This window comes from Schistocerca cancellata, chromosome 2 (genome assembly GCF_023864275.1).
Source record: "Schistocerca cancellata isolate TAMUIC-IGC-003103 chromosome 2, iqSchCanc2.1, whole genome shotgun sequence".
NCBI classification, from domain to species: Eukaryota; Metazoa; Arthropoda; class Insecta; order Orthoptera; family Acrididae; genus Schistocerca; species Schistocerca cancellata.
Window position 1 is genome coordinate 15859134 of NC_064627.1, and position 26327 is coordinate 15885460.

At 44.4% G+C, this 26327-nt stretch overlaps 1 protein-coding gene across 1 annotated transcript in view; it reads right to left on the reverse strand.

Moving 5' to 3' along the window:
• LOC126163202 (dynein axonemal heavy chain 3) overlaps positions 1-26327 on the reverse strand; it is a 1221238-nt gene that overhangs the window by 1170082 nt on the left and 24829 nt on the right. The window contains exon 5 of the mRNA XM_049920156.1: positions 4573-4701. Within this exon, the coding sequence (XP_049776113.1) occupies positions 4573-4701 (129 nt within the window). The remainder of the gene's footprint in view (positions 1-4572; positions 4702-26327) is intronic.

The window sequence follows — 26327 nt, forward strand, 5'->3', positions numbered from 1 at the left end:
GTACGCGACACAGTTTGGCAGAGCTGTTCACTGCTAACGGTTGCTATCCTTAATGTCAGTTTGCTGCACAATCCTTATAATCACATATTGACACAGACTTTAAAAAGCATCGGTCATGTGAAATTCGAGTTTCTCTTATACTGTAAGATATCCTGCAAACTGCGGATGAAGGGCAATGAGCTGAGTCTCTGTTCCTAGATTTATGCACAGCATTCAGTACAGTATCACACTGCAGCACATTAACAACAATTCGACTGTACAAAATAGGTTCTCAGATATATGTGCATGGCTTGAAGACCTTACTTAATAGAACCCCACACAACGTTTGTCAGAGACAATGGTATTGTCGTAAATAATCCATCACAATTTAAGAACAGTGATGTACATAGCTACAACACTAGAGGAATAATGACTTTTAGCTGTTAGTGGTTCAGAGATGGGTTAAATATGCAGCAATAAAAAATTTTGATCATTTGCCCAGTAACATAAAATGCCTGACAGGTAGAAAAGCAAGTTTTAAATCTACTTTAAAATCATTCTCCTGGATAACTCCTTCTATTCCATTGACAAATTTCTGCTTAAGAACTGGTAACCAGTAAAACAACACCTTGTTTTTATGCGTAGTTGCACGAGTAGGAATAAAATGATAATGTGTTCTTTGATGTTAACAGTAATCACGTATACATATCCTGTAAACTGACTCATTTAACATCTTTTGTCCGTTCCTGGTAGTTGAGTGGTCAGAATGATGGAATGTCATACCTACTGGCCCGGGCTCGATTCCTGGATGGGTTGGAGATTTATTCTGCTCAGGGACGGTGTTGTGTTGTCCTTATCATCATCATTTCATCCTCATCGACTCGCGAGTTGCCGAAATGGTGTCAACTTGAAAGACTTGCACCAGGCGAACAGTTTACCCGTCGGGAGGCCCTAGCCACACAGCATTTACATTTATTTTTATCATCATTTTTGATAAAAGAGTCATTCAAATGATTTACAGAACATGTGACCCACTAATTAATTGACTGCCCCAGGGAAATTTAATAGGACTGCTCTTGTTCTATATAATTTACGTAAATGATCTGACAGATGAGAAGAGTAGTAATGTGCAACTGCTGACGATACTGTAGAGTACACGAAAGCGTCATCTTCTAGTCACTGTACGAGGATCTGAGATGACTTGGACAGAATTTCTATTTGGTGTGATGAATGGTAAGTTCCTCTAAATTTGGTGAAAACATAATTTAATAAATATGAATAGGAAAAGCAATCTGATAATGTTTGAATACAGTGTGCTGCTTCATACAGTCACATCTGTTAAGTATCTAGATGTAATGTTGCAAAGGGACATGAAATGGAATCAGTATGTAAGGTCTATTATAGGGAAGGCAAATGGTCATATGCAGTTTCTTGGTAGAATTCTAGAAAAGTGTAGCTCATCTTCAAAGGAGACTGCATACTGAAAATTTGTACACCCCATTCTTGAACACAGCTCAAGGGAATGATACCTCTGGCAGTTTGGATTAAAGAAATAACTGGAGGCATTGCTCAGTTTGTTATCAGTAGGTTTAGTCAACACCGTAACGTTACGGAAATGTTCCATGAACACAAATGAGAATCCCTGCAGAGAATTTGATGTAGTTTTTGTGAAACTCTACTGAGAAAGTTTAGAGAACCAGCATTTGCAATAGACTGCAAAATGATCCCATTGCCACCAACATATGTCTGCTTAAGGACTGGAAGAGAAGATAAGAGAAATCAGGGTTCATAAGGAAACATACAGGCGGTCATATTTCCCTCACTCTATTTCAAAGTGGTACAAGAAAGTAAAGTGGTACAGGGTACCCTCCTCCATGCACCATATGATTGGCTTGCAGAGTATGTATGTTGACACAGATATCGTGTCAAGCATAGATCAGCAACAACTGATTATTATTCTAATAATCAGATGAAATATGTTCGGTTAAAAAATTAATAAAGACACAGTTTCGAAAGATAAACTTACTTTTTTCACCTTTTATGTTTAATATGCAGGGATGGCCCCCTCCAATGTACAAACTATTTTTGTCATAAAGGTTGAGAGATACAGAAATTTCAAGATTTTAGTTTGGGAGATCCTCATGACTATTTTTTCAATTTAAAATTTCTGTACTTCAGCATTGATTATGGCTGAGCTAATGCACTATTGTGTTGTACTGAGTTGACATGAGTTCTCACTAAATAAAGTTTCAGTTTTGTAAATCAGTGAATTAATCATGTAACACGCTGCAGATTTAGTTTGTGCCCCTATTTCCTAATTTCTATTCAAGGTATTTGTTGGACTTTGTGCAGTATTGTGGATGCACCGAAAAATTTTCTGATTTCAGTACAGGTGTTGCAAACACACCTCACCTCAGTGCTACACGTCACTCAATGGAATACTCCAAGGAGAAGCCTTCCTTGGAAAACATTAAAAAGGAATGTCAACAATATAAGGAAAATATAGATTGCTACTTACGATACAGGTGTCACATTAAGTTGCAGATAGGCTCAATTAAAAGACATACACATTAGCTTTCGGTCATAACCTTTGTCAGAAGAAGATAGAGAGACACTCACATACTCATTCACAGAAGCAATCACACCGCACACACACATGACCATTATCTCCGGCAGCTTGGAACAGAATGCTAGGAAGGAATTTCAATTTGATATTACATAGACTGAGTCATTTGAGGTCCTTTTGTCAAAAAGGTCTATTGTATTTAAATACAGCAATAAATCTGACTGTTAGACTCAAATCTATGACTACTCACTGAATTAGACGTGAGTAATATTACAGTTACATTCTGAAGAATAAGGTGGATGAGTGTTCTACAGTGCCAGAAGACATCTAACTTTATCCGGTGGAACCCTTGCAAAGTCACTCAAAGGCAGTTTTGAACAACACAAGGCTTTACTAGGTGTGGTCATATTGAAAATGGAATGCCCTTGCCTTCTCTAGTCTTCGAAGTGACCTACTCAATAAGGGAATCTACAAGTAAACATAAGACTCCAAGCTACAATGCAGCTCAGAATTTTTTAGATTAACAAATCACTGCCAGAGGTGAAAGAAGTGGCAAGTGTTGGACTGACTGGAGACTAAGCCTCAAACCTCTGGATTAGTAATGTGACATCTGACACTTACCTTCTGAGCCCTTCTGAGCCACACATATTTTTGTTATGTGCTACATACAGAAAAGAATATCAAAAAACTCCAAATCTCAAATTTTTCCATGCTGTGGGTATTGACCCCATATAATCCATACCCTTCCCATATGACTCATAAGTTTGCACCTTCCAAGCTTGTACTTGCACTTTCCTGTCATTACCTACTGTACTCCCATAACAGGTAAATCCTATTCGGTGAAAGAGAATCAACTATGCTACTTCTCTTTAGCTTCAACTTTAATCGGCAATAAACTCTCAACCACACTTCAAATGATGTGTGACTACTGGTCAGATTTCTGTAATGGCATAACAACCAATCAGCTGTAGGTGAGATCTGTACACTAGCCAAGTAACCTGTAGTGCTAACACAATGTGTGAGCTATGCCACATAGAAGTTAGTGCTTCCTCTGTTGTGCACATGATTTGAATTCTTCCTCCTATCAAAATTACACTAGAATACTGAATGTACAAATTAGTTCTACACCATGTGCTCTGCTGCATAGTACAAAATTTCCTGTGTTTATTTGCTCATAGATTTTCAAGATGTAATTCATTAATTCAATCTATTGCAATATACGTACAATATAATATAGGGATAAAGAAGGCTTTATATATGTAATTAATTTACTAAAAGAGGATATTACAAATTCCTCCCTGGACACAGAAAACATGATTATCATCTGTCATAAACACAGACTTTGAGAAAAGAAGTTACAGTTTCATTGTAAGAAAGTAGCTAAAATCTTAAAAATTCCCTATCAGTCCTTCAAATTTTCTCTTTTAACTCTATTTTCTGCAAAAGTTATAATAGTTACATCTTCTGCTACACAGTGAACAATTATTTTGTTCACTTCAGAACAGTTCATGAATATTTAAAGTTATTCTTGGAACATCATTTTTGCAAAGATCATACAAACTTCAAACATGCTGAAAACTGTGTTCTGAATTATGAAAATGACAACTCTATCAGCAAAATGAAGATCAATGTTTAAATGAAGTTAGTGATTTGGCAACACAGCTTTTAATACATTGTAATGTTCTATAAATTACAAACAAGTGAATGCTTCATAACCAGTAACTAAGCTTTAGTATATATCATCTTCTTTACAATCTAGGCCATCTGGCCTGTTCGAGTTTAACAGTCCACTTATTTCTGGGTCATTCTACACTGCATCTTTCTAAAGGAGCTAATTTCTGTACATTATTTTTGTCCATTCTCATTGTTCAATGTCTATTAAGCACTTAATCAGTAATGACCTATTTAAAAATTTTAGTTTATGGTTACTAAGGGTTATAATCCTTGAATACAGTCATGCAAGGAACAAGTGTAAACATATTTATGTATAACTATGTATATAGTAAATACGTGTATCAAAAACATACCTGTTCTTTAAAATGTTGAGTGACTCTGCACACAAACTGTCCACGACTGCCTCCAGTTCGCCTGGATTGAGGGGAAATTGATGCTTTTCTTCCATTTGTGTAACTGAGACAATAAACATTTGATGGTACCTGTAAGAAAAAATTCTTTAAATTTATAGTGTGGAGAAAATAGATGTGTTTTGCCCGGCAAGTAACCACACAGTCTGACTGTTCCCCTAGCTAAGTTCTTGTGAGGTTCGCTGAAACCAAAGCATGTTGCTATCGCAAAGGCTGCACCCTGTTCTGCAAGTGCCTGTCTCTGATGGTTAACATATCTGTAACTTCAAAAATGATAACCCTTCATATTCTTTGGTTACAAAGTCCCCCTCAGGAAAGCCAACAACTGATGCTGACCACTCATTGTAAGCTACTACTCTATGCTTTTTGTCACAGGTCAGACATACCAACTGCAACATTCACATTATATAGGTAAGTTCACAGCTTGTATTGTTCATGTCAATGGAGAACTTAATGAGCTGGCAGACACTGTGTCCCACACAGATCAAGATGAACTAGTAAAAGAAGCACTCAGCAACATGGCAGCAGGCTAGCATACCCCAACAGTTAACAGCTTCATCACATCCAGCTATCTCATTTGAACATTACATTGTATTTTGATGGTTCTACATCAAGTGCATACCTGTCAGTGACAACAAACTTTCATCAACAGGCAATCTTAATGCTACACGGTTTGTCCCACACCAGAGTCTGAACTGTGGTGAGGCTGATTAAGCAATCTTTTGTGTGGCTGAACTTGGATGAAGACTGTAAAGTGTATGTGGGCTGGTGTGTGACCTGTCATCATCGTAACATCACCTCTTGGCATGCTCATTCCTAATTACATGTCCACATTGGCACTGTTCGACTTTTAGCACCATCTGAAGAACCGTCGAAATATCATCAAAGACTTTATGTACTGGCCAACCACTTCATCTAGTGGCCTGAAGTTTTCCATCTTGTTGACACCGTGGGGAAACTGTTAGCACCGGCTTTCTTCTCTAACAGATAGCTCGAGAGTGCCTCTGTATCACAACAGGCTGAGGTAGGTTATTTGAGTCTGTAGAGATCTGTTCTGACGTTCTGTCTCCACAAATGTTCAATGGTGCATAAACGTTCTGTGCAGTGGTAGTTTCCAAATGTATCATGATATTTGTTCTTTAGTTTACTTTCTGTTTGTTCATCCATTCTTTATGTTGTGCATGGCTGTTGTGTTTGTATGACTGGAAGTTTTTATCGAGTGTATGTGGGAAAAAAAGTTTGGTGATCCGGACCGGCTATGACACGTCCACAACGCCTTCAGCAACACTGACACTTGTTAACTTTCAGGCCGGCCGCACCAAACTCGTTCCCAGGAATGAATGACTCACCAGCCACAACTGAACTGGCAGCCGGAAGAGCAATTAATAGGTTGACGATAAAACCACCACTGTTCTGGCAACATAATCCTCTATTATGGTTTGCCCAGCTAGAAAGTCAGTTTATCCTCTCACAAATATCGGCAGGTGAGACTAAATACAGCTATGTAGTTGCAGCTCTCACGGAGGATCTATCAGTAAAAGTCCAGAATATTCTAGCCACAGCACCAGATAGTGAACAGTATGCATTAATTAAAAATGCATGGATCATACGCTTGTCAAAATCATAAGCAAAACAGTTAGAGATGCTTTTGTGCACTTTGGAGCTCAGAGATTGCACGCCACAACAGCTACCACGAATTTCACAGCATGCTATCACAGGTTATCTGCAGAGTTTCTAGTAGCAGTTGGGAAGCCCCAGTTCTTGTTGTGCCTAAAAAGAAGAATAGATACCATTCCTGTGGCGAATATCGCCAACTCAGTGCAAGGACTATACCAGACCAGTACCCAGTTCCACACGTAGAAAACTTTTCTGCAAATGCTCATGGTAAGAAGATATTTTCTACCGCTGACCTAGTCCAAGCATACAATCAGAGCCCTGTAGCTACAGAAGACATCCCCAAAACATCAGTCACGATGCTTTTCAGCCTATTTGAGTTCATCAGGATGCCATTTGGACTCTGTAGAGTAGCTCAGACCTTCCAGCACTTTATGGACGAGATGACAAAAGATTTAGACTTTCACTGTATGTACATACATAACACGCTCATGACGTTCACATCAGAAGCGGAGCACTGACAGCCTTCGACATGTGCTCAACTGCCTACATACGCAAGGATTAGTAAATAATCTTGCGAAGTGGGTTTTTGATGAGAAACAGGTGCACCTTCTACGGTATTTGGTGAATGTACAGGATATTTGATCAACACACAAAAAAGTAGAGACCATAAGCAAATACCCCAGCCTATCACAGACAGAGAACTACACTGGTTTATAGGAGTAGTAAATTTCTAGCAACAGTTCATTTGAAATCATGCACTGATAACCGCACCATTGTATGAACTCTTTAAGGGCTCACCAAAGCCTAACCACAGAGTGCATTGGACTAGGGATGCAGACACCATATTTCAAGCTGCAAAAACAGCCATAGCAGAGGCCACCCTATTATCACACCCAGTTGTGCATGCCCCACTTGCGTTCACAGTCTATGCTTTGTCCACTGCCACTGGTGCTGCACTTCAGCAGTAGATTGATCAGTACGTCATAATCCTCATGCTCTCGGAAGCATCGGGCAACATTTGACCACGAGCTGTACCTCTCTTACGCTGCAGTCAAAAAATTCAGACACACATCTATATGTATCATAAGCCACTTACCTGTGTCTTTAAGGTAAGCCAGAAAAAGCATCATCTAGGCAGCCGTGGAACTTAGATTATATCAGCCAGTTCATAATTAGCACTGTGTACGTGGAAGGGAAGCTGAATGTTCTAGTTGACGCACTTTTGTGTGCAGAAATGATGAATGTGGTAGAGATGGCACAGCACGTATGGAAGCAGTGACAAATGTCACTGGTTACACAGCCCCCATCTGTGTACAGTGAAGTGATAGTGAGCTGTGTGATTTATTGCAACAATCAAATGGATTAAGGTTACAGCTTGGCACATCACCTGTAGCAAATGTAGTGTTATATTGTGACAAAGCAGAAGAAAAGATACGCCAATTTGAGCTGCAGCAATTCAGATATACAGTGGGGGCCATTACTGAATGGGTTTACTAGAATAAAAATTTGATTTTTATTTTTCACTTTATGTTCATCAGTGTCTTCTGCCTGGTAGTAAGTCGCAGTGTCTCAGTCACATGGCCCAAAACCGGATAGAACCACCCCGAAACTCATGTGTTGAACCATCAGCAGCTAAACTCATGTTGCTGACGAGGTAATGCTACCGAACTGCGCGTCTTACGATCTGACCGACCAACAGGGAGGCTTGGAGGTGATCAAGTGGGGGAGGAACCATGACCAGCTACTGGGAGCGGACATGCTGTTTGCTCTCTTCTGTTGGCAGCTTCCAAACCGACCAGACGCCCTCTTCTCCTGCTCTCTTGGGCAGTAGCCCATTCAGTCCCGGCACCTTTTCCAGGCATATAAAAATATGTTTTCTTTATCGGTACCTACAGCTTTCCCCTCCTGGCCAATCCTGACACATTAACAACTGGTGTCAGAAGTGGGATGGCTCACCGTTAGGCCCACCTCATTTGAAGTTCAACCAGCCGTACCTAAGGAAGCTGCCAGCAATACTTCGCACCTGACGTGTCAGATGCACCGCACGATAATAAGTGCTCGTATTCGTGGCATCACCACGCAGCGTTCCGCCGTTCGGTGTTTCTTTCCAAGCAGCTGCTGCAGCGAACACCAGACCGCATGGCTGGCCACCTCGCTGCATGTCACCATCAGTTGCCACATTGCTGCCACCCCAGGCAGTCCAGGGCCATGTTACACAGCAGGAAGCCACCTTCCGCACCACGCTGCGGTACAGACACATGTTCCGGCCGGATAGCTGAGACATGGTGCCTGTCCATTGACACTGCCGCCCCCACCTCTGCCACCGTTTCCAGCCGCCGCCACCTAACGCACCACCGCCACAACTTCTGTAAGTTCGTCGCTTCATTTTTCAATGCCACAGCCTCCATGCTGTCAGCAACGCGACCGTCCCGTCCAGTATGGGCCTTTTATTTCTTTCCATGCTCCGATTGTAAAGTTTCCAGCAGGCACTAGGTGTCCTAACATTATAACCAAGCCTCAAACATGTAGTACCGCCATTGGTGAAGACAACTCCCCACCTATGGGAAAACCAGACCCAGTAGCTGCCCTCCAAGCAGAAATCGACAAACTGCTAGTACGGAAGATATAATTAACGGAAAAATGGCAAAAAATTGCTAAAACCCAGTCTGCCGGTTTAAGTGTGCCAGAAACACACCCTGCTATGCCGCAAATGGTGGCTGCAAGCACCTCCAGTAGCAAAGTACCCCAGCTGTACATTGCCACCTTGGCTAATAGTTTCCCTGCAGTCAACTTTATCCTGACACTTTCCGGGAAACCCAAAGAACAGATAAACTCCTTATTGCAAACTGTCCGAGATGTAGGCCGTACTTGCGCTTGTCCAGACGATTTCCTGTTAATTGTACTCTGCCTTAAATTGTCAGGTGATGCCTGTACCTATACTGAATCAGTGCACGCCCTTAGGGCCATGTTAGAAGCTGGGTTCAAAGAAAGGTATTCAGACCGATGTGACGCCCGCTATTACAGGGGCAAGTTGGGAATGCAAAAGCATCTAATTCTACCCGTCTCTTTCGACCCATGATGTCACCAATATGGCAGAAACGACCATTCATTGCAACTCCAATATGGTGCCTATGACGTCATTACGTAAACATGACAACAAATACGAAAATAGATCGAAAAACCAACACACATATCTTCCTCCAAAAATATAAACAAACTAACGGGACAAGCATGGGAAATTGGAGTTTTTTGGGTGGGGACAAACTAAATTTAAACACATACAAACACAGACCACCATACCGAACGACACAAAATGATGAAATAAATCGAAAACACAAAATTCCCAAATTCCACTACACACAATATCCTCTGTAATCGGTCACTTCCCTACACCTATATAGTGCAACCGCAAATTTTGATGCCAGATTAGAAACCTCCAAAACTTACACCACAGCCACAACTATTAGTACCAAAAAACCAACACCTAGACAAGCAAAAATGGAATCGGATACTTCCCTTCACCTATATAGGTCAACAGCAGCTCACGATACCAAAATACCTACAGCTACGACAGCGCATTGGGATCAGACACTTCCCTTCACCTATATACGTCAACAGCAGCTCCGATACCAAAATACCCATAGCTATACCTCGCATCAGAATTGGACACTTCCCTTCACCTGGAAAAGTTATCCATCCTCTGCCAGAAGCAAGGTGAGGACATAGAAGCATTTGCTGACTGAATCTGCACTCTGGTTTGCCACACTTACACACTGAATTCGGATCCTGCACGTAACGAAGTATTAATCGAGCAAGCAGAAGCCCGCTTGACTGATGTATTTATACATGGAATCGACACATACGTGAGAGGGGAGGTCAAAATAGCATCACCCGCCTCGTTGCATGATGCCACAGGACTTGCGAAGATGCGGGAGGAGGTAGCACATTTTGTTGCCAGTTCGGCACGCCCGGACGAACAGCTGTGTCCAATTTTCAAATATGAGCAGGCATGCCAGTGTTGCTGAAAGGCGGGCCATGCTGCCGCGCAGTGCCGTGCACCTTATTGTTCTCAGTGTGGAATCATAGGGCACATGAGTAAAAACTGCCCACAGAACTCAGGAAACGGGGGCCCCTCGTGTAACCAGCAGAGGGAACAGTTTGCCAACAATCCACCCCAACCCCAAAGACAGCCGGGAAACAGTCTGGGGACAAGTCACGCTGCCAGACCGCACCCCCTGTAAAATTTACACATCCAGCCTACCACGGTGTCATAAATGAGTCAGCAAGTATCCTCCACAAGGGTAAAATTAGAGGAAATAAGGTAAGAATAATTATTGACACGGGAGCACAAACTAGCATGTTATTCATAGGGCATGGGGATAGACAAGTGTTAAAACCACCCCGTCACTACATTAATGGTCTGAGTGACAAGATAATCGCACCTGCTGGGTATCGTCAAGTTAAGTTGAAAATTGGAGCCAGCTACTACCCATCTGACATGGACATAATTCAGAAACGAAGAGGAGATTTTGATGTCATCCTGAGGAGTGATTTCCTTTACCACTACCAGAGTGTAGTCAATTACAGAACGCAAACTATCCGTCTCAGTGAGGAAACCCCCCATTTCACTAGCTTCCATGTAATTCCGTTGCAAGGAATCTGTGAAACACAGCTGCTTCCACAGGTTCCTTCCGCGCAAACTTGTGCGTTACGTACAACTACCTCTGTTAGAATCAGTGGTGGCACGGGACGGGTCAAATCCCACAAACTGCCGAGAACAGCCGTATTGGTGAATCCTCTCCGTCAAAACGATGTCCTCGACAGACTACAGGCCCATCTTAAACGTGGTTTAACAACAGCAGAAGTGCAGGGGAAGAAATTTTACATACTCCTGGTTATTTGAGGAAAGGTATTATTTGCTGGCTACTGACCTTGTTTACCATGAAATTCCCACCGGAGATGCAAGGCCCATTGCACAGAAACCATATAGAATACCATACCACCTCCAGCCTGTTGTAGAGGAAACTATCCAACAACAGCTAGAAGCAGGGATAATACAACCCTCCGCCAGTGCTTGGTCATCCCCAATTATTGTGGTCCCCAAGAAGTCAATCAATGGAGAGAAGACCTACTGTCTTTGCGTTGATATGAGAGCAGTAAATAAGGTAACCACTTTTGATACTTACCCTCTCCCCCGTATCGACGAAACACTGAACAGGTTAGGAAATTGTAAATACTTCACTACCCTTGACATGAAGAGAGGGTACCACCAAATACCAATTGCACCACAGGATAGGCCAAAAACAGCATTTGTAGTTCCCTCTGGTCTATATGAATTTCTGAGAATGCCATTCAGGTTGCGCAACACGCCAGCCACTTTCCAAAGATTTGCCGACCTATTACTTAGAGGACTGAAATCCACAATGCGCCTAGTCTATCTAGATGATATTGTTTTTTCCAGGACCATAAATGAGCGTGCTACCTGGTTAAGAAATATTTTGTCTAGACTAAGAAGTGCTAATTTAAGCTTAAAAATAGAAAAATGTTCCTTTGCTGAGATTCAAGTACAGTATCTTGGGCACATTATTACTGCTGATGGAGTAAAACCTGCCCCCGTCTAATTGAAGCAGTGAGAACCTTCCCTTCCCCTAAGAATGTAAAAGAGTTGCAAAGCTTTCTGGGACTCAGCAATTATAGGTGGTTTGTAAAGCACTACACCAGAATAGCTAAACCCCTTACCCACCTGCTGAAAAAAAGTGTACCCTATCAATTGACCACCAAGTGCGAAGCTGCTGTGCAGCATCTCAGAGATGTTCTAACTAGTTCCCCCTTGTTGATCTATCCCGATTTCAAAAAACCACTCATTTTCTCATCTGATGCATCTAACTTTGTCATAGGAGCTGTTCTGAGTCAAATTATTGACGGTGAGGAGCGACCAATTGGTTACGCATCCTGTCAGCTGCACCAGGCAGAAATTAACTACATACAATATGACAGAGAAAGAATTACTAGCACTAATGTTCAGAGTTAACTACTTTAGATGCTCCTTTATGGGAGAAAATTTACAATAGTAACAGATCATGCAGCACTTCAGCGGCTATTAAATTTAATAGCAGCTGTCTCACATGCTGGGCCCTGAAATTGACTGAGTATGATTACGAAGTGCAACACAAAGCTGGAAGATTGCACCAGAATGCTGAGGCCCTTAGCAGAAAGGTGAGAGAGCACAAACATGCAAAGCACTAATTGACGAACTAAAAGACTCGCAGGAAAATGATGCAAAATGCTGCCAGTATTGTTCCCATCCACATTTTGTTACAGAGGACGGAATTCTATATCATAAGACCCCCCTGGGTAAACGTATAGTAATACCAAAAGACTTGCAATCAAGAATTATTACCCAGTACCACAACAGCAACCAAGCTTGCCATAGTGGATGAAGAACCACAAACACCTGCATTTCCGCGAAGTATTGGTGGGACAACAGATGGCAAGATGTTGTCAAGCATATAAAAATTGCCTACCATGTGCCCAAAGAGCACCATCCCCACGAATCAAAATTCCCTTACAGTCTCTTCCCGAGGCATCAAAACCCTTTCAGTTTGTCTCTTTAGACATGGTTGGACCACTTCCCGTAAAGACACAAGGAATTAAAACATATTCTATCTATGATTGATCACTTTTCCCAACACCTTATTTTGGTACCCATCGCTGACATGCCAGCTGAAACTGTAGCACGCGCTTTTGTAGATCGTCTTGTCCTTCCTTTCGGAAGCCCTGAAGCCATTATAACCAACCAAGGAACCAGCTTTATGTCCGCAATATTGCTGAGAATTAAAAAATGGGGAATCACCCCTTTTCACCCCCAGGCAAATGGCCGCATTGAACATGTTCATTGCACTGTGAAACGAATGCTTTCCTATTATGTTAATTCAACCCACAGCGACTGGCAAAGATACTTTCCGTGCATGGCAAGTGCATACAATAGCCATTTCCATGAAGCTACTGAACATACCCCTTACGAGATTGTGTTTGGCCGCCCTATGAAATCTCCCTTTGAGATCGATAAATTACCTCCGGGAATTGATCACACAGCCGTTAAGGGGCTAGCCCACAACCTTAAGGCCATTTGGATGAAGGTACAAGGGAACAACTGCAAGGCAACCAGGAGGCAGATAGAAAGAAGCAATAAAAATGCCACCCCCCCTATAAACCTGGTGATTTTGTTTTACTGAAAAAGCCTAGCGTAAAGAAAGAAAGAGTAAAGAAACTTACCCCCCCCCCCCCCCCCCCCCCTGTATGACAGGCCATATTCAATTATTCGGCTTACTTACCCTGTAAATGCAGAACTACAACTACCTGACGACAAGGTGATTGTCCATTTTGACAGGTTAAAACCCTATTCAGGAACATGCCCCTCCCACAGCCTTCTGAGACAAACGTCGGACCTTCAGCAGGTCCGACTCCTCCTGTGTAGCGGAGAAAACGGAGTTTCCCCGCCCCCAGCTCGCCCTAGATATGTCCTCAGATCCAAACACCCATATGCTCTTAGGTCCAGAGACTAGAAAATAAGATGCTATTTTGTTATTAAGGGATTCCCAGTTTGATCAATCAAAATAAAAAGTAACAATATTCAGGCAACCACCTTATTATTATTTTTTCTTTCTCTTTGCAGGTGAACATTTTACCACTGCTATAATAACTGAAATGTCCCCTAGCATCCCCCTCTGAAAGAGATTGTCAGACTTTTACCTGCCCAGCCTGTTCTGCAATGGTGGCCTCAATTAATTCTTAGTTCTAACCAGTGTTTCATTGATGTTATTTTGATTGTGTTATTTATGCATTATGACATGCCTAGTGGTTGAATAGCAGCTCTATTCCCAGTACTAGCACAGTTAATTCCAAATAAGAGTATTACTTTATTGAGTAACTCTCCCATTTGAACATTGCTACTGCAAAATTGTGAACATGTGTGCTCCACCTGTCAGAATCAGCTGGTGCTGTCAACCAGGGAGCCGCACGTGCGGCAGCCATCATGTAGAAGGGCAGAGACATTCTTCTGACACTGTGGTACCTGCCCCCCTCTCCACCAACCCACTCCGTCCCACTAGTCGCGCCCAGCTATCACCGCCTGAGTCCCCCCTTCCCCCTCCTACCCCTTTCTCCGTGTGCTGTCTGCGTGCCTGTCTTCCACCGTTAAATTACTATACGCACACTAGAACCATATTTGCTATCAATGCATAGCACCTTAACACAGAAAGGCACCACTTTTTTACACAATGCCTATTTTAAATGTAATTTCTTCTGTCCTTCTGCCTCACTGACCAAGTAACTTCAATCCGTATATTTATTTGCATTCCTAAGCCCCTAACATGTCCATTAATCAGGCTACAACTCCAAGGGAAGTTTAGAAGCAAGCGACCTCCAGCTGATGGATCGTGAAGCGGAAACACACCACAATAACAAAGCACGCCATTAAAGGGGTGTCTTCCAGTACATCGACATTTAGTTTGGTGGCGCTTTGTGGTTCCGAACCTCTCCCGAAGAATAGTACCACCATCCCACCCTCCGTCTAGTCTCGCGTACCTTCGTAACCGACTACCTACTCTTTTTCCAAATTCATAGACAGATTCACCATTATGTGCTCATCACAGCCTATTCAACCCATCTTTATCGTTTCATTGGTCAATACTATTCGCAGCAATCACTAAATCCGCTATAATCTTACTAATTTTTATGGACTACGTTTTCCAACTGGTTAGTTACAACGCCCCAAGATGTCGCTCACTCACAACACGCCGCTCCTGGCTAGCTCAGATTTACACGTGCCTTGCAGCTGTTCCGCTATCTAAGTGCCGCACGTGCACACTGCTGCAATCTCAGCACTAACTTGAAACCTGCTTCTGTCGCCTCTGTCTGTTTCTCCCTCCAGCCAGCTTCATAATGCTACCTGTTGTCCCCAGTACAGTCTGATAAATTGTTTCACCACTCTGTATTATATGCCTTTTGCATGCTTAACAGTGTTGAGCAATGTCCAACCCACTATGCGTTGTCAGTTGATAGCTAGCTGTTAATTGGTACCAATAACTTTTCTTTTTCTATTTTTTTCCCCTTCCCTTATGGTTTTATGTTAGGTTTAAACATTCCATCATCATTTTGTTGCGCCCTTGCTACATCCCATGTGTTTTTGCTTGCATGTATCTTTATAGTTTATGCCATATGTGTTGTATATATGTACTTGTACCTTATATTGCTAACCCCAATATGTAAAGGCCCACCACAGCCCTGGATTTTAGATTAATTACACTACACCTATACTCCCATTTTGCAAGACTCCCCCTGCAGTCATGTTATCCGACTTTATGAGTTAGTAATTCCCGAATCCTATGCGCCATGTTCGTGCTCAGAGCCGGGCTGGTATGTTTAGAACTGAGCAAAGCACCCCAGTTATATAAAATACCCAACAAAGAAAAGTGAATGCACCCCTGAAGTGAAGTTGTTAAGAGTGAGCACGAAAATCGACACTGCTACCATTTGGGTACAGTGCCCCACCTTGCATTTAGGAAGTGAGAGACACCCATTTGTTTATTCAAACAAACACGCCCATGATGTTCAAAGATGAAAGCTCCCACTGAAATAAGCACTTGTTTGTTAATGATAAGCGCCCATGACGTGATGTCCTCGCCCAAGTGCAGTAACGTGCTATCTTGTGAAAATATATTGTACACTACAGTAGATTATTGACCACTATTGCAGAAGTTCGCGCCCCTATTTTTCATAACTCACCCTGTTACTTCAGGGATCTTAGGTATTTTGTAGTAATTACCCCCGAGATGTAATCGCCCTATGCCTTCCTCGCCCATGCATTGCACCGGGTTCCTACCTTTACTTTGAGTTGCTCGTTCCCACCTCAACCATTACTTTCTACCTCCCTCCTCCAGGGCTGTGTGCCTTACATGTTGCGGTTAGCATCTGCAGAGTGCCCAGCTGATGGGCTTATTCTTTCAGTTTTTGGTTTTGCAAACCAATTGCCTACCTATCTCTTTCATCTAAGCATCATTGCCCCCCCCCCCTCCCCCAGAGGGAGGGGAAAGGAAGCCTTTTATATTCCAATACAGCTACTACAGTCGGAATTTCTCTGTTGTCGCCGCCTTCAGCCTTCCGCGGCACTCTAGTAGCACTCGTTCTGCACCCTGCCTGTTTTTAGGCCATTCACTTATTGTAATTAAGAGGTCTAATCAGCATCATACCCTTAAACTATCCACCCATTGCAATCCCTTGTATGGAAACCTGGCTGTACGATACAGTCAGGGATTTGATCAGTGATGATACAACTACAGCAACACGGCTCCCCCCACCCCCTCCCACCCCCACCCCCACCACCCTACTTTTCCCTGGTGTGAGGCCTAAGCAGAACCACTTTACAGCACTGCTTCCCTCTACTTTTCCCTGGCATAGGAGTTAAGCAGAGCTGTTTCCCAACAAACAACAAAAACATACATTCACACACTAGTAACCCTGAATATTTGACACCGTCCTCCCACATTAAAACTTCCTACTGTCAAGGCTATACGACTTTCATAGTCCCGGACAACAAAATGCCCTACCCCCAAACCAGCTAGCGCTTTGGTTTGTGACTGATTTTACTAGATGGTTCACAAGCCACCCGAGAAGTTTCTCGAAATTCCACCACCCCTGAAACTTCTGGAAACATCCCCCAGGCTGTGGCTAAGCCGTGTCTCCGCAATATCCTTTCTTTCAGGAGTGCTAGTTCTGCAAGGTTCGCAGGAGAGCTTCTGTAAAGTTTGGAAGGTAGGAGGCGAGGTACTGGCAGAAGTAAAGCTGTGAGTACCGGGCGTGAGTCGTGCTTCGGTAGCTCAGTTGGTAGAGCACTTGCCCGCGAAAGGCAAAGGTCCCGAGTTCGAGTCTCGGTCGGGCACACAGTTTTAATCTGCCAGGAAGTTTCATATCAGCGCACACTCCGCTGCAGAGTGAAAATCTCATTCTGGAAACATCCCCCAGGCTGTGGCTAAGCCATGTCTCCGCAATATCCTTTCTTTCAGGAATGCTAGTTCTGCAAGGTTCGCAGGAGAGCTTCTGTAAAGTTTGGAAGGTAGGAGGCGAGGTACTGGCAGAAGTAAAGCTGTGAGTACCGGGCGTGAGTCGTGCTTCGGTAGCTCAGTTGGTAGAGCACTTGCCCGCGAAAGGCAAAGGTCCCGAGTTCGAGTCTCGGTCGGGCACACAGTTTTAATCTGCCAGGAAGTTTCATATCAGCGCACACTCCGCTGCAGAGTGAAAATCTCATTCCACCACCCCTCTTTGTATAATACTAGTAATTACCTGTGCCCATTTATCTTGCTTTAACGGCATTGCCCCCCCCCCCCCCCCCCCCCGCTCCAAGGTGCTACGTAGTCCATTCACTGCCAGTTAACTAAGACCAGACCTGTTCTGACCCACAGCAAACTTGGTTTAGTAGAGTTTAATGTGAACACCTCCCCGGTTCGCCACAGGTGGGCCTCTCGGCATAACTGGCCAGTATGTTGGGCAACCCTGGCGTTGCGATCGCGGACGGCTGTACATGAATATACCCAGAACAAACTCCACGATAAACACAACACGTTTTTTCTCATTGGTAAAATCCCTTTTCTTCCTAAGCCCCAACATCCTGTACTAAAGCTTCCGATTCAGCAAATCACTTATGAAACCCCCACATACAGCAAATTCCACCTACACATTGATTGCAGGCATTTATTAATGGTACCCCTCATTGTTGCACTCTTTCCGATCAAGATGACGAGTAAGCACATGACCATACCCCCCTCAGCCCCTCACTACCCCGTTGCTGCTAAAATCTACCCCTGCAGTTCTTTGGAATCTTCCCCGACTATTTATTCTTTTTCTGTCCATGCCTTCTGTTTTTCATATGTGGTAGTTCCTTGATTGGTTAACTCAATGCACGATACTACGAGATGACTTCTGGCTGTTGACCCCCAAAGGGCAGCGAAGTTTTGTTGATGATGAAAAAGTATTGATTCGTTTTACTCCTGTAAGTTTATTTGTCTACAGGCAAGAGTTCCTGTGTGTGTTGTTGTAGGTGTTGTTAAATGGTTTGTTTTATGCTGTAACCCCGAGGTCAGAACAACACCGTTAGCCATGATTCACTGTACCATGCAGCAAGTTTCCAGTTTTGGAGTCGTTTAAATTGCATGTTATGCCACCACTGAATGCTTACTATAAGCAGAGCACGGTGCAAACACGTGATTTATTTGTCATTAATAGTACAAGTCTAGAGTGACAATGTACAGAGAGCGTAACTATATTACGAATACTTAGGAGCAACCCAGCTCTACTGTGTGCTACTTAACAGTAGCTGTTTACTATTTTTTTTTTTTAAGGGCGCAAAATTGCTACGGTCATTAGCGCCCGGTCTATGACTTAGGAAAAGGTAAAAAAACGAAACCGGAAACCAGCAGCAATGGGAGCGAAACTCAAAAAAGTGGAGAAACTAAAAACAGAAAGAAAGCTTAAAAAACCACTATGGAAGGGGGGTTGCTTGTCCCCAAAAAGAGCTTCAAATGACTGATGTCATATCACTGGCACTAATAATAAACTCGAGAACGTGATCGACTGAGTGCATGCCATCTGCTAAAATAGAAGATATATCAGGTGACAGCTGTAGACGGGTAGCTGTAGATGGAGTAAAATAGGGGCACTCGAGTAAAAGGTGTCTCGCCGTCCACAGTTGAGATCAGCGGGGACAGAGTGGGGGAGGATCGCCACTTAAAAGATATCGATGGCTAAAAAGACAGTGCCCTATCTGGAGTCTAGTTAAAATTACCTCCTCCCGACGACAAGTTCCAGAGGAAGAGGTCCAAGCACAGGAAAGAGCTTTCATGTCCCGCAATTTATTATTGGGAAGTGTCAACCAATGTGCGTGCCATAGAAGAGCAACACGACGACATAAAACACTCCGTAGATTGGCGAAGGGGATCATGCAAATAGCAGGCTGAAGAAGAGAGACTGCAGCCTTGGCCTTATTTCCACAGATACCAACATGTCCTGGGATACAGAGGAACGCCACAGAGACGCCCTCCAAGTGAATAAAGTGGAGGCAGTCCTGAATCCGGTGGACCAGAGGTTGGACAGGGTAGAGAGCTTGGAGACTGAGGAGAGAGCTGAGCGAATCTGAGCAGATAACATACTGTATCCGCTGATGGCGACGGATGTATTGGACAGCCTGGAGAACAGCGTAAAGCTCCGCAGTAAAAACCGAACACTGGTCGGGAAGCCGAAATCGATTTGGGGTGTCGCCAACAATATAGGCACTCCCAACACCATGCAATGTTTTTGTGCCATCAGTGTAAATAAATGTGGCATCCTTCATTTGCGCACATAGAGCAGCAAATGCCCAACAATAAACAAGAGAAGGGGTACCATGCTTGGGAAACTGACAAAGGTCACGGAGCAGGCAGGTCTGGGGTTGGAGCCAAGGTGGTGCTATACCCCAAGTTGTCAAGAAAGTCTTAGGAAAGTGGAAGGAAAGAGAATGTAGCAGTTGACGGAAGTGGACTCCCGGTGGTAGTAGGGAGGAAGGGCAGCCTGCATAACCTAAATCCAAGGAGGCGTCGAAAAAAATGTTATGAGCCGGATTAGCAGGCATGGAAGACAGATGGCTAGCATAACGACTTAGAAGGACAGCTCGCCGATTTGACAGCGGAGGTTCAGCAGTCTCAGCATAAAGGCTTTCATCAGGGCTGGTGTAAGAAGCTCCAGACACTAAACATAATCCATGGTGGTAGACAGAGTCAAGATGCTGAAGAATAGACAGCCGAGCAGAAGAGTAAACTATGCTTCCACAGTCAAATTTCGAGCGCACTAAGGCGTGATAGAGGCGGAGAAGGCCCACTCGGTCCGCTCCCCAGAAGGTACCATTCAGGACACAGAGGGTTTGAGCGATTGCAGACACCGAGCTGAAAAATAGGAAACGTGGGCACAGTTTTCTGTCAAACATAAGATCCAAGAATTTAGCGACGTCCACGAATGGAAGGTTGACAGGGCCTAGATGTAAGGAAGGCAGAAGAAACTCAGTACGATGCAAAAAATTGACACAAACAGTCTTACTGGGAGAAAAGCGGAAGCCGGTTTCGATGCTCCAAGAGTGGGGGCGATCGACACATCCTTGAAGACGGCGTTCAAGAAGCTGTAGTAGATTGCAAAATCGTCCACAAAGAGGGACCCTGAGACATCAGGAAGGAGACAATCCATAATTGGATTTATGGCAATGGCAAACAGTACAACACTTAGCACGGAGCCCTGGGGTACCCCGTTTTCTTGGGAGAAAGTACGGGAGAAAATAGTGTTCACCCACACTTTAAATGTGCGCTCTGCCATAAATTCACAAAGAAAAAGGAGCAGCCGACCTCGAAAGCCCCAAGAGAACAGTGTGCAGAGGATGCCTGTCCTCCAACAGGTATCGTATGCTCTCTCCAGATCAAAAAATATTGCTACTGTTTGGCGTTTCCTGAGAAAATTGTTCAAAATATAAGTGGAGAGAGCAACAAGATGTTCAACGGCAGAATGATGCTTCCGGAAACTGTATTGGGCAGGTGTTAAAAAGGCTTCGGGACTCCAGCCATCAGGCTAAATGGCAATTCACCATACACTCCAAAACCTTACATACACTACTCGTGAGAGAAATGGGGCCATAGCTAGAGAGGAGATGTTTGTCCTTTCCAGGTTTCGGAACAGGAACAACAATAGCTTCCCACCATAAACTGGGAAAAGTACTGTCAGTCCAAATTCGATTATAAAGGCGAAGGAGGTAAGGCAGACTATATCATAAATGCAGCAACATTTCGATGTGGATACCATCCAGTCTTGGGGCAGAAGAGCGAGAAGAAGAGAGTGCGTGTTGGAGTGCCTGCATGGAGAAAACAGTATTATAGCTTTCGCGATTTTGAGAGGAGAAAGCAAGAGGTCGCACTTCTGCTGCACGTTTCTTCAGGAGAAAAGCTGGCAGATAATTTGAAGAGCTCGAAATCTTAGCAAAGTGTTGACCCAATGAGTTAAAAATTGCGACGGGGTTCACTAATGTATCATGCGTGACAGTGAGCCCAGAGACCGGGGAGAAACTAGGCGCGCCAGATAACCGTCGAATCCGGCTCCAAACTTCCGAGGAGGGAGTGAAGGTGTTAAATGAGCTAGTAAAGAAGTCCCAGCTTGCCTTCTTGCTATCGCGGATGACGCAACGGCATCATGCACGGAACTGCTTATAGCGGATACAGTTGGCCGAAGTAGGATAGTGCTGGAAAACGTGAAGAGCACGTAGCTGCTCACGTACTGCGTCACGGCATGCCTCATTCCACCAAGGAACTTGGGGGCGCCGGGGCAAAACAGAGGTATTGAACGTTCTGCAGCCATAAGAATAACTTCTGTAATGTAAGTGACCTCACCGTCGACGCTAGGAAAGTGACGGTCATCGAATGTCGTTAGAGATGAAAAAAAGGTCCAATCGGCTTGGGGAAACTTCCAGCATCTCGGGCGCATATACGGCACTTGTGGCTGCAATCTAAGGACACATGGAAAGTGACCACCCGAGTGTGTATCAGCAAGAGCGAACCATTCGAAGCGCCGAGCTAGCGGAACAGTTCCGACCGAAAGGTCCAAATGAGAGAAATTTGTCGTAGAGGCAGACAGAAGTGTAGGGTCCCCAGTGTTGAGGCAAACAAGATCCGCTTGGTGGAAGACGTCTATCAATAGTGAGCCGTGTGGACAAGGACATGGAGATCCCCAAAGCGGGTGGTAGACACTGAAGTGCCCAACCAGCAAATAGGGGGGCGGAAGGTGACCAAGTAGATGAAGGAGATCAGCTTTTGTCATTGGTGCGGACGATGGAATGTATACAGTATCCAGAAAGGGAAAGACGGACAGCGACAGCTTGAAGGAACTGTTTAAGGGGACTAGGTGATAATGGGGAGTATCATGGAGAAGAATCATGAGTCTTCCATGTGCTGGAGTGCCTTCAACAGAGGGGAGATCACATCGGACTGACTGAAAATGGGGGAAAACAAAGCAACCGTGGGGACACAGCTTTGTTTCCTGAAGACAGAAGATGACCGGCGAGTAGGATCATAAGAGGATTGACAATTCATCCCGATTGGCTCGAATGCCACGGATATTCCATTGGATAATGGACATAGGATGGACAGAAAAGGGAAGAATGTGACCAAGGTTGCCCTCAACTCAACGACTGCTCAGAGCTGGCGACCGACAGTGTGGAACGGCATTCAGCCAAAGGCACAAGATCCTGATCCATAGGTTGTTCGGGAGCAGCTCCTGCCACCACCAATCAGCTGGTTGATTGGCCGCCAGCAGTGCGCCTCGGCAACACAGAAGACAGCTGAGGGCGGTGCTGTAGATGAAACATGCCATGGCGGAGAAGGAGAGGAACTGGGTTTCTTATTAGCCTTCTTGGAAACAGGACGTTGAGATGAGGGAGGAATCTATGGTTGTAAGTCAGGGTACATAAAAAAATCTTCACGAGTAGGCTCTTTTTTGGAAGACCGAGTGTCTGATTTTGGGGCTCAGGATTTAGCAGAACCCGATGAAGGGTGAGCCATAGAGTGAACAGGTGAGAGTGGGGAGGTTGAACAGGCGATCTTTGTGCTAGCCGATCTGATGACCGTGGCACTAAAGGTGAGATCACAAGTCTGCGTGGCTGCCTCCTTTATTGGCCGAGGAGAGGCAAGGATAGTGCTGTATTTACCTGCGTGAGGCACAGTGGGCTTTCAACTGGCGAATAACTTTCGAGCAGCAGAGGTCGACACCTTTTCCTTCACTCTGATTTCCTGAATGAGCCGTTCGTCTTTAAAAATGGGGCAATCTCTAGAGGAAGCAGCGTGGTCACCCATACAGTTGATGCAATGAGGGGATGGAGATGGTTAAGCACCCTCATGGGCATCCTTGCCACACGTAACGCATTTGGCCGGATTGGAACATGACTGGCTGGTATGATTGAACCGCTGACACCGATAGCAATGTGTACGGTTTGGGATGTAAGGGCGAACAGAAATTATCTCATTGCCCGCTTTTATGGTCAACGGAAGTTGAACTCTGTCAAATGTCAAGAAGACAGTATGGGTTGGAACGATGTTCTTGTCAACCCTTTTCATGACTCGATGAACAGCCATTACGCTCTGGTCAGACAGGTAGTTTTGAATTTCCTTGTCGGACAATCCATCGAGGGAGCATGTATAAACGACCCCATGTGATGAATTTAAAGTGCGGTGTGCTTCCACCCGGACAGGGAAGGCGTGGAGCAGTGAAGTACGCAGCAATTTTTGTGACTGGAGGGCACTGACTGTTTCTAACAACAAGGTGCCATTTCGTAATCGGGAACAAGACTTTACAGGACCTGCAATTGCATCGACACCTTTCTGCATAATGAAAGGGTTGGCTGTGGAGGAGTCTTGACCTTTGTCCGACTGAGAAACAACAAGGAACTGTGGCTACGATGGAAGAATTGTCCGTGGCTGAGACTCATTAAACTTTCACTTGTGAGCAGACATAGTAGATGATGAGGAAACCATTGCGGACGTATCCCCCATGATTACCGGCATCTCCAATGGCGCGCTCCTTCCTTGTAGGGGCCCTCTCTGAGGGCACTCCTGCCTTAGGTGATGGTTCACACCTCAGGTCACACCTCCCGAGAAATGGACGGAGGGACCAATCGGCACTTTCGGAAGGTATCAGCTCGGGTAATCACCCCTCCCTGGGCCTGGCCATTACCAGGGTGTACGTACGTGTCCTACCTGTCTACCCAGGGTGGGGAATTACGCGTTACCCATCAGTGCCTAAGCATGGGAATGCGTGGGTCGGCCTTCAGACATGCACAGGGAGGAAAAAAGAAAAAGGGAAGAACAAAGAAAAGGAAAGGAAAGGAAAGAAGAGAGGTCTCAAACGCCGCAGCGGAGAAAATGGTAAAGAGAAGAGGTAAGGAAAAGAGGACAAAGGAAGGACAAAGACTTGTCAGCAGAGAAGCGAAGAAGAGAGACTGTTTTACAGTTTCCATCTCCAGACGTAGGCACTAAACGTACTCCCAGAGGGGGAGAAAGGGAAGGGAAAAGGTGGTGGTGAGGGTGGGGGGGAGGGAAGATGGGGTGTGGGGAAGGATGTGGAAAAGGAAGGCATGCAGCCCGGAAAGGAAGGAGGGCCACACTAGCTCGGGGTCCTGTGTTCGCTACGCACGTATGCACAAAAGAATTGTGGACCCCCTGGGGATGGTTTACTATTTAATAGCTATCCCTGTAATATCACTACCCCCCCCCCCCCCCCTCTCTGAGGAGGTGTTTGTACGCTTGTCCTAGTTCTGTATATACTATATAGAAATTATCTTTATTGGTTTATCACTATGAGTGGTGTTTAGAAAAGGACTTTTTGTGCGACTTCGGTTGCCCCCTTCTGCTGTCCCCGAACAGCAGTCTCCTGGGGAATACCATGTTAAGTTGTGAAATGGGAGCAAGACTTTCCCTTGCTGCCCCCATACTGTAGTAGTCAGTAAAAGACAGTAGTGAGTAGAAAGGAATAGTAAATACGTAAAATCTACCCAAAAGAAAACACATGGCCCTCCTTTAGATGTAAGCAACAAAATATGCATATGAAGTGCTCCACCAGTGTTAAACCCTTACGCCCTGCCCCTTCCTGATCTGTGCATTGACCCTTCTGAAACACCCCCCCCCTACCCCCCAAGTTCAGTATTTTGAACTTGTGCTTGCTGACATCATATGCCAGGTCACATCATCGGAAGGCTACAGTTATTGCCTCACAGTGGCTGATGGCTGACAGGTTCACCAGGTGGCCTGAGGCATTTCAAATGAAGAACATCATAGCAGAAACTGTAGTACAAACGTTTTTTCATGGCTGGATTGCCCACTGATTAGGGATGGCAATATGAAACCTATATCTTCAGAGCATTGGCCACATTATTACATATGAAGCGCATATGTGCCACAGCACACAACCCCACATCAAACAGCCTTACATCTTCATCAGCAATTAAAAGCACCACTGAGATGTCACACAACACCAAAATGGACAGAGACATGGCCTGTCATGCTTTTAGTTCTTCAACTAATGTTAAATTTAAGAGCGATCTGAAGCACACAGCAGCAGCAGGGACAACTGTCACACCATTACACCCACCTGGGGAGTTTTTGCACAGCATGGCAGATGACACAGTCACTGCGTCAGACTTCGCCACCCACTTAGGAGAACACATGCGCCAGTTGACATCGACAATGCCTAGAAACCAGTTGGAAAGACACTCGTTCACTTTTGCAGCACACGTTCTTATGCAATGATACAGCGTGTACCCCACTGCAGTCACCGTACGGTCAACCGCATCCAGTAGTCAGTATGGACAGTAGTCCTTTCTACATGATAATCAATGATACACACGCCATAGTGGCATTGGATTGGATCAATCCAGCATTTCTGGATGCAACAGACGTTACAACAAACACAGAGCACAAACCAAAGAAGACAGAAAAATCTGCAATAAGAGGTGTTCCTGTACCCCACAAGCACCACAGAACATCAGGCACTGCGACTCCAAGACTGATATCGAGGATTACTACCCCGCTCCCTGTTAGAACCACTGACACATGTAGCACACTGTCTGGTTTCGAGAAAGAAGTGGTTAAGAGGGTCGGATGGCAAATGAAATTCCATCTGCACTATCATTAACACTAAGGGGAGAGTCATGTAGTGACCTATTGTGATGCTCTGTCCCAGCAAATGTACAGTCGCACATAAATGTTACACATGGTGGCAGTGTCAACCTGAATCTGTGTAGCTGTTCCTTGGTTTACTTTTTGTTTGTTATTCCATGCTTTATATTGTGCATACATTGATGTTTGTATAACCACAAGCTTTGGGAATAAATATCTTGTTTTCTCCAATACCAACAAGTCATGTGTATTCATATCCCTTGCTGTTCTGACAGACACAAAGCACATGCAGACTGAAGCTTATAACTCAGCAGCAAATGGTTCAGTACAGTATCTACACCTCCAGTTAAAATG